This window comes from Corvus brachyrhynchos, unplaced genomic scaffold (assembly GCF_000691975.1).
Source record: "Corvus brachyrhynchos isolate BGI_N302 unplaced genomic scaffold, ASM69197v1 scaffold514, whole genome shotgun sequence".
NCBI lineage: Eukaryota > Metazoa > Chordata > Aves > Passeriformes > Corvidae > Corvus > Corvus brachyrhynchos.
This window is the reverse complement of record NW_008238319.1, coordinates 597,604-606,846: the sequence shown is the minus strand read 5'-3', so window position 1 is coordinate 606,846 and position 9,243 is coordinate 597,604. Positions and strand designations below refer to the sequence as shown.

Genomic DNA, 9,243 nt, shown 5'->3' with positions numbered 1-9,243 from the left:
CGTGGCAGACCTCCCTGGGGAAAATCCCGGTGGGTGCGGGAACCTGCGACCAGCCGCGTTACTGGGCTGCGGAAGCGGACCCTGGGTGTAGGGGGCTGGAGCTGGGCTGGGGATGGGGTGAGGGTGAGGGTGAGGACGGAGTGAGGATGAGGATGCGATAAGGATGGGGATGGGCTGAAGGTGCGACCAGCCGCGTTACTGGGCTGCGGAAGCGGACCCTGGGTGTAGGGGGCTGGAGCTGGGCTGGGGATGGGGTGAGGGTGAGGGTGAGGACGGAGTGAGGATGAGGATGCGATAAGGATGGGGATGGGCTGAAGATGGGCCCCACAAGGGGAGGGGCCGTCAGGCTCTCCCGTGGGGCAGCAACAGTGAGGCTTCCTTTGATTGATGTTATGGGACAAGGGAAAACAATAAAGACACGATAAATCCTTGACAGTTTAAAAAAAAAAAAAAAAAAGGAATGCGGTTCTTTAATTTTCCTTTTATATGCCAACGATGCTCTTTTAAACAAGCCCCAAAATGTTTCTAGGCAGTTCTGCCTCAGGACCTGGCGCTTTGTGGTGCAGCATCTCCAGGCTGTGCTGCCACGTGCTCAGGCGTCCTTCCGCTGGTTTTGTGCCCAGGCCGTGCTCTTTGTGCTGCCCACTTCAGCACTGGAAATAATTTTTCAAGCAATACCAGAGAGCAGGACAGGAATCCTCTGAAATTAGGCTGCAGCTCCACATAGACATCAGTGCTGCTGCTTCTTAAATTTTCTACTTAAAGATTCTGGGTAAAGATTCTGCAAATCTGAAAACTGTGCCAGTGTCTGGCTTTGCAGTGAGGCAAGTCCTCGAGGCTTTATCTGCCTCTGCCTCGCAGATAATGAATGGCAATAAATTACCAGGTTAATGAGATGCACTGAGAGATGCACTGAGCAGTCTCGTAGCTAGCCGGAGCCAAGGGAGGAGGCAGGAACACAGCTCAGCCCTTGGAGCTGGGGGTACCCAGGGCTGCCAGGCTCAGCGATGCACCCCTGGCTCCTGCCACCCTTCAGAGACCTGTGCTCCTCCAAGTGACAATTTCATAATGTTCCTCTTGCAAATGTAGTTGTAGAATAGTCTGGATAGTCACTGAACTTGAGGGATTGGAGGGAAAATATTAATCCTAGATTTAAATAAAGCTCGGAATGAGTCAAGTGAAATCTAAACAAAAGAATATTTTAAAAACTGTGGTTTTTTTCCCATTAGAGTGACCAGCTTCTAATCAAAGGAGGAAAAATTGTCAACGATGATCAGTCATTTTATGCAGACGTTTATGTGGAGGATGGTTTAATAAAGTAAGTTAAGAATTTATATTTGATAATGTAATTTCTTAGAATGATACAGTGCCTTGGCATTTGAACAAGGTTCCTTCCCATCATTTTTTTCTTGGCAATCTTTTTGAAAAACAAAGGCAGCATTTTAGAGTAGTGTCAAGAAAGAGCTACACTGGTGTAGTTCTGCAGCTGGAAAGACTTGCAAAGCACTGGCAGCCTGGGGAGGAGCAACAGAGGTTGCTTGGGCATCCTCACTTCAAAGTTGTTGCCAGTTAAGAGGAGATCTTGATTTCCTTTCCAGACAGATCGGAGAAAACCTGATAGTTCCCGGTGGCACGAGGAGCATCGATGCCTACGGGCAGCTGGTGATGCCGGGGGGCATCGACGTCCACACGCGGCTGCAGGCGCCCGTCATGGGCATGAGCTCGGCCGATGGCTTCTTCCAAGGCACCAAGGCAGCGCTGGCAGGAGGCACCACCATGATCAGTAAGAGGGAGCACATTCCAACAGGCTTTAAGTTTTCTAGCATAATACACCAGGCCTTGAGTCACTGCAGGGATATTTATTTACCTTCATAGCACAGAAATGTCAATTTCTGTGGGAGAAATCAAAGCATCACAAGGCTAACTGGAGGTGTTGTGTACCATGCAGAACCTCCTTCCCTTGCTGCACACTGATATTAAAAATACAGGTGTATATTAAAAATATGTGCCTACTCCTGCCTCACCTCATCAGAGAGCAAAACAGAAGAACACTTTAAACACCTTTTGTTTTTAACAGCTTTACAACTATGGGGGTATGTCAAGTTTCTTGGCTTTAAGCACAGGCTCAATTTTTGTGTTAATGTAAAATAATTTTGCCCTGTTTTGTTCCTATTCCATTTCCAAGAGCCACTGTAGTATGGGGCTGCAGGACCAGTCTCAAGAGTGCTGGCCCAGCTCCCTGCCGAGCCCACAGCCAGTGCAGGGAATGGGAGCAGAGCCAAGGGAAGTGCCGGGCAGTGGGTGCTGCCCATGGGAAATGCCCCAGAGCAGAAGTGTGAGGTTTGTCACCAGCCACTCACAGTGCTGTGCTGGCTGAAAACAAGATGAAGAAGCCATAACTTGGGGTTTGCTTGTTCCATTTGTATCACTCTGTCTGGGACATTCCTTGTCCACTGTCTCTAAGCAGCGCTACAAGATGAGCCGGCACCGCGCTGTCCGGGCGCGGCGCCCCCGCCGGCGGCCGCGCCTGCTGCGACTACGGCCTGAGCGTGGACGTCCCACGCTGGCATGAGAGCCTGAGGGAGGAGCTGGAGGCCCTGGTCAAGGACAAGGGTAAGGGCAGAGGGAGCCCCACCGGGGTCGGGGTCACTGCGGGGCCCCGGGGGAGCGGGGACGGCGCCGCTGCCCCCCGGCACCCCGCGCTGCAGAGGGACCGCGCTCCTTCCTGTGAGCTGGAGAGAGCTGTGGATGGGGACACTGGCACCGGCTTCCTGCCATAACATCGGGGTCTGTGCCCTCACCTTTGGGCAACTGGCAGCCTGGTCATGGAAGGGGATTTTGGAAATTAAAGGAGTAGGGTTGGCCACCCTGACATGAGCTGCCGGGTATACAAAAAAACATTTAAATAAAGACCTCCAAGACAGGGCTTATGGAAGAAAACTCAGCTTTAAGCATTCCATAGAGATTCCGTTGTGCCTGTAATTCCTGTGCATCCCGAGGTATCCGCAGGATGTGGCTGGCTGGAAAGCAGGAAAGTAGACCAGCGGCAGGGATTCATGCATTCATTAATACCTATTGCCATGTTTGGAACTACGTTTTCCTTCAGATATGCTAATGCAGAGCTAAGTGTCTTCAGTGTAATCTGTAGTCTTGCAAGCAAGGGTTTAATTGGCCAATTACCATAGAAATTTGCAGTGAATTTCCTATTAAAATGCAGAGTGGCTGAAGTAATGGAGCTATTCCTTGGAACACATATGAAATACAGTTGTAATTTGATCAGGGTTTGGTATTGCTTATTGCCTCTATCTATATAAAATACAGCAGCAATTCACAGAATCACAGACTGGTTTGGATTGGAAAGGACCTCATCCCATTTCCCCCCTGCCATGGCAGGGACACCTTCCACTGTCCCAGGCTGCTCCAAGCCCCAATGTCCAGCCTGGCCTTGGGCACTGCCAGGGATCCAGGGGCAGCCCCAGCTGCTCTGGGCACCCTGTGCCAGGGCCTGCCCACCCTCCCAGGGAACAATTCCTTCCCAATATCCCATCCAGCCCTGCCCTCTGGCACTGGGAAGCCATTCCCTGGGTCCTGTCCCTCCAGGTGCTTGTCCAAATTTGAGGATAAACCATAGACTGAAGCCACCACTGGAGGAAAACCAGCCTGGGAGTGAGGCAGCTGAGTGTGCGTTTGGAGCCAGTCACCAAGGGCACCTAAACCCAGACAGGGACCACAGGGGTTTCTTTTTTTGGTTCAGATGCACCAAAAAGTAGGGGTTTATTGTCTTTCACAACTCCCATGCTTTGGGGTCAGTGCTTGTGGGGACATTCCTCACATCAGCCCTTGGCTTTGTTTTACTTACAGTCTAACCCTCACCAGCACAACCCCCTGGTTCAACCACCGTCACAGCCCACATGAGGGCAATGAGTTCTCAGATGGACAAAGCCACACGTGTCATTTTCTTTTTTCAAGGTGTGAACTCCTTCCTGGTGTTCATGGCTTACAAGGACAAGCTGCAGTGCACTGATGGCCAGGTAGGACACCAGCATGCAGGGAAAGCCACAGCCTCACCTGAGTGTGGGTGGTGGTGGGGCTGACGCTGGGGACCTGCTGTGTCTTGGCAGATGTACGAGATCTTCTGCATCCTCCGGGACCTGGGGGCCATCGCCCAAGTGCATGCGGAGAACGGGGACATCATCGAAGAGGTGCCGTGCTTGTGTCCACTGAACCCCAAGGGTGACCAGGGCCCTCGGGGAGGAGAATCCCTGCCCCTGTCTCTGCCCCTGCAGGGGAAGCTGGTGGAGGGAGGGGGCTCATGGGACCCTGTGCAGCAGCATGTGCAGGCAGAGGAACGTGCAGGAGGATCAGAGTGTCCTGTGGAATCATCAGGGTCCTCATGGATCTTCCCAAAAAGCACTTTGGGGGTTCCTAAAGGATTACTGACTGCCTTAAGTGATGCTTTATCCCATTATCTGTGTTGTGTAGGAGTCTGGAGTACTTGAGAAAAGCATGAGGTTTGAGGCTTTTACAGTAATATCCATGACATTGGCAGTGTTTAACTCCACCATCAGCATTTCCTTGATGTCAAAGCCTCTGCTCATGGGCCTTATTTTCCCTTTTTACCTGTAGAAAAGACAGTCTTGGCTCCAGCCTCAGTCAGATGCACAAGGTGGAGTTAGATTGGCAGTTCCTTTAGCTCATGGTCATGCCAGTGTTCAGTCTGGTGTGGGAGGAAGGCTAAACTGAAAGCCAGAGCCAATCCTTCAAATGGGTTTATTTGAACAAACAGGATAGAGGCTAATTCCCACCTCCTGGGATTTTAGCTAGAAACCTGTTCTTCAGCTGGCTGTGCAGAATAACGTGACCCCAGGCAGCTCATAGCTGCAGCAGTGTTTCTGTAAGCTGCCAGTGTGGTGACACTTGAGCTCTGGGGACAAACTTGGAGGAGATCTGTGACAAGAATACAGACAAATAAGCATCCTCTAAGAGCAAGGTCCTTTAAAGGCTCCTGTGGGATCTGCTCCGTGGTGTTGGATAACATCCTTGCATTAGTGCCAGCTGACTGGGAGGTTACATGATACAGAGCAGCACAGAGGGGACAGGTGAGGTGTGTGCTGGACATCTGCATTCAGGTGCCACGTGAGTGACCTTGGACGTCCCAGAGCTCATCTCAGCATCTGCCACCAGGGGTTCCCTTTCCTCTGTGCCACATGGCGAAGTGCAAAGGGACAGAAATGTTCGGGAGAGGTGGCACTTGTTGCACCCCAGTGACAGTCTCACATCCTTGTGCCCATCCCTGCCTCCTCCAGGGGCTCCTGAGCAGCTCCAGCAGGCTCAGGTGGTGGGAGCACCTCTCCCTTGCTGTAGTCGTGCACCAGGGCTGGGGCAGCCTGGGGATGAGCTGCGATGGGTGTGAGTGCCCTCCTCCAGAACCGTGCTTTTGAGGGCTGGGAAGGTCCAGAGGGGCTGTTGGGACACAGCAGCTCCCACGCAGGAGCATTTCTGCTGCACGGGATAGGTCCTTGGGAAGTGGCCCCGCAGTGAGGGGGGGTCCCAGGGACTCATGGCACTGCTCGGTGGGTTCATGAATTGTCCCCAGCCCTCGGGTGACTCTGGACAAAGGGTGCTGTGTCCCCGCAAAGGGTGCTCCAGGCAGGCTGTGCCCGTCACTGACTGCTCTCTCCTTCCTCCTTGCCCACCCAGGAGCAGAAGAGGCTGCTGGAGCTGGGGATTACGGGGCCGGAGGGGCATGTCCTCAGCCGCCCCGAGGAGGTAACGCCGCCAGCCCTCGCGCCGAGCTCCGGGCCCCGCCGTGCAGAGGGGCTGGGACACCTGTGCCGTGTTCTTGTGCCCGCAGGTGGAGGCGGAGGCCGTGTTCCGCGCCATCACCATCGCCAGGCAGGCCAACTGCCCCGTCTACGTCACCAAGGTCATGAGCAGGGGCGCCGCAGACGTCCTGGCTCAGGCGAAGAGGAAAGGTAACACGCTGGCCTGCGCAGACGGTAACTGAGCCTCTCAATCCAGCCAGGATTCTCATTTTAGCGGTGAGGTCTGAGAAGTCCTTATCTTCTGAGCTCCCCCACACTCTGAGGGCACTGAGGCTCATGCTGGTTTCCATGGCAGGGGTGCTGGCACTAATTGCTTGGAGCTGGGAAGACTGGAGGGGATGTGCTGGAAACTGTGACACCTGCACCTCGGCAGACACAGCTGAGAAACGGGAAATAATCCACTCATGATCCATGTGTGAACTGAATGAAAAACAGATGTGGAGCAAGCTCCAATTCTGGCTGGGGGTGGAGTGGGAAGGGCTGGGATCAGTCTTGTGGGGAGCACGATGGAAGGGGGAGCACAGTCACCGCTTCCCCCAGCCTGGGGGCTGCCAGACAGACACAGGTTTGGTTTAAAGGAAGGCATGATGGCTTGTGGGAATGTGTGTCTGGTGTAAGGAGATAACAGACAGATCCAGAACTTGCTTTGGCAGTGTCTCCCACTCATCTGAGATAATCTAAAGGATTAAGGAGAATCTGAAGGGCTGGGAATGCTGAACGAAGTGAAACTGTCGTGTGTGGTTGCGGCGGTGCCGTGTCTGTCCCTGCCGCCCTCATTCCCGGCTCGCTCCGCAGGCACCGTGGTGTACGGGGAGCCCATCACCGCCAGCCTGGGCACTGACGGCTCCCACTACTGGAGCAAGAACTGGGCCAAAGCCGCCGCCTTCGTCACGTCGCCCCCCATCAGCCCCGACCCCAGCACGCCGGATCACCTCAGCACTCTGCTGTCCAGGTGGGTCCCGTGTCACACAGGCACCTGAGCACACCTGCGCTGTCTGCATCCCGCCCACACCCACCCGGGTGCCATTTACAGCACCAACGTGGCCTGTGGGGCCCTACGCCCGCGAGCCGTCGGTGCCCCCATGGTCTGCCCAGCAAGGGGGGCTTTGCTGGCCTGGGGGTGCCGTCGGTGCCCCCCTCCCTGACCCCTGCCCTGTCCTTCCCCAGCGGGGACCTGCAGGTCACCGGCAGCGCCCACTGCACCTTCACCACCGCGCAGAAGGCCGTGGGCAAGGACAACTTCACCCTCATCCCCGAGGGCACCAACGGCATCGAGGAGCGGATGTCCGTGGTCTGGGAGAAGTGTGTGGTAGGTGCTGCAGTGGGGGAGCTGGATGGGAGCACACGTGAGCTGTGCCTGTGCTCGAGGCTGTCACAGCCTCCTTAATTCAGACAAGCCAGAGAGGTGACACTGTCTAGACACTGCTGCAGCTTCAGAGAGCTGCTAACAAGAGACTGAGACACACAAATGCTTTCCCAGTGTCTTCAAAGGCTGCTTTGTAGGGACCACCCTCCTCTCTCTCTCACAGTCACCAGGGAGTCTCTCCAGCACTTTTTCCTGAGGGTGATGAGGTGTTCCCATCCCCTCGTGCTCACCAGAGGCCTGGGAGGAGGATGGGGAGAGGGTGTCTCTCTCGTAGGACGTGGCCGTGGCCATACTTCCCACTGGCTGGTCACCCCCGGCCCCACCAGTGGGACAAGTCTCTGTGTCACCTCAGTGTCTGCCAGGCAGCAGGGCTCTGATCTGAGGGTGGGGTCAGTCTGTGTCCTGGCACCCCAGTGCACACTTCCCTGTTGGCAGCATCCCTGGGGGGCTCTATCCTGCATCCCACAAAGCAGATGTCCCTGTGCAGACTGCAGGAGCTTGGGAGCCAAGCCACACTGAAACCTCTCTTAGGTGGGCTTTGTTCAAAGAGAAATAGCTTTTTTCTTAAGATAGCAAATGAAGATGATAAATAGCACTTGCATAGGTTCACTTCCAGTCTTTCTTCACTGAGCTTAACCCTCTTCATTGACCCTGAGATGCCTGTACAGGAGTTGGAGCCAACCAGTAAAGGTCTTGTTTATCAGAGACTTGAAGCTTTGGAGTCGAAGGAAAATAAAACCTGTCTCTCGTATCCTTTAGCCCACAGGGACAAGGCTCAGGCCCCCATCCCCCTTCCCCTGTACCGCAGCCCGGTGGCAGTGCAGACCCTCGCCCCACATGGGCACAGGGGTGTGTCTGGCCGCCCCTGCCAGTGGGACAGCACAGGTCTGGCCACAGGGAGGGACCGTGCCCGCTATGGAGCTGTGTCCATCTGTGATGCTCCCTCCCCTCTCCGCCCCAGGTCCCCGGGAAGATGGATGAGAACGATTTCGTAGCGGTGACCAGCACCAACGCTGCCAAGATCTTCAACTGCTACCCCAGGAAGGGGCGCGTGGCTGTGGGCGCTGACGCAGACCTGGTGGTGTGGAACCCCAAGGCTATGAAAATCATCTCAGCAAAAACCCACAATTTGGTAAAATATTTTAAAAATCATTTTCTGGAGCTGGTTTTAGAGTCAGAAGAGATCTGGAAAGCAATGCATGTCCTTATCAAGATCAAATCATTCAGCCGGGGAGGAGTTCTCTGTGTAGGTTAAGTGACCTTGCATTTGCTTTTAAAAATACAAGGAAAATACCCTTTTGTTGCTGTAAAGGGTGGGATTGGTACTGAGTGACCACCCCAAAACAGTCAGCATCTGGTATGGAAATCTTAAGGTCAATGTATTTGCTGTGGACTAGAAAAATGTAAGTGCTGCACTTAAGTATTGAACTACTGCTAAACTGTAATGTGTATTAGTTATAGTTTAATTTGTATTAAACTATTTCTATAATTTAATATATAATGGTATTAATATAGTATATAATTTAAATATTCTATAAAGAGTATATAAATAATATAATAATATAAATACAATTTAATAAGTATAAAATTATTGCTGTCGTTTAATATGATGGGGTTTAGGGTTTATTTTCTCCACTCCAGTTTGCTTCCCACTGGAATCTTGTTATTTGAAATATGAGGGGTTAGTTAGTTCTGACATATGGTGCATGAGGAGCAGTGTACAAAAATGGGGGGCATTGTTGGCCTTCTTTTAAACCCTACAGGCTCTGAATAACAGGGTTTGCTTTTTCCAGAACGTGGAGTACAATATATTTGAAGGCACCGAGTGCCACGGGGTCCCAACCGTGGTCATAAGTCAGGGAAGAGTTGTCCTTGAAGATGGAAATCTGTGTGTCACCCAGGGCTCAGGTCGCTTCATTCCTAGGAAGACGTTCCCTGACTTTGTTTATAAAAGGATAAAGGCAAGAAACAGGGTAAGGAGAGTTTTATTTGCCATAATCCTGTGTTTTGATCACAATGTCTCTGCTTTAGTGAATTGGGGCTGCTGGGATG

At 53.0% G+C, this 9,243-nt stretch overlaps 1 protein-coding gene across 1 annotated transcript in view; it reads left to right on the top strand.

Moving 5' to 3' along the window:
• Positions 1–9,243, top strand: part of DPYSL4 (dihydropyrimidinase like 4) — a 14,213-nt gene that overhangs the window by 2,525 nt on the left and 2,445 nt on the right. Inside the window, exons 2-12 of the mRNA XM_017733889.1 lie at positions 1,230–1,318; positions 1,599–1,807; positions 2,482–2,613; positions 3,970–4,031; positions 4,122–4,202; positions 5,701–5,769; positions 5,855–5,975; positions 6,621–6,777; positions 6,993–7,134; positions 8,153–8,323; positions 8,985–9,236. Coding sequence (XP_017589378.1) covers positions 1,230–1,318; positions 1,599–1,807; positions 2,482–2,613; positions 3,970–4,031; positions 4,122–4,202; positions 5,701–5,769; positions 5,855–5,975; positions 6,621–6,777; positions 6,993–7,134; positions 8,153–8,323; positions 8,985–9,236 — 1,485 coding nt within the window. The remainder of the gene's footprint in view (positions 1–1,229; positions 1,319–1,598; positions 1,808–2,481; positions 2,614–3,969; positions 4,032–4,121; positions 4,203–5,700; positions 5,770–5,854; positions 5,976–6,620; positions 6,778–6,992; positions 7,135–8,152; positions 8,324–8,984; positions 9,237–9,243) is intronic.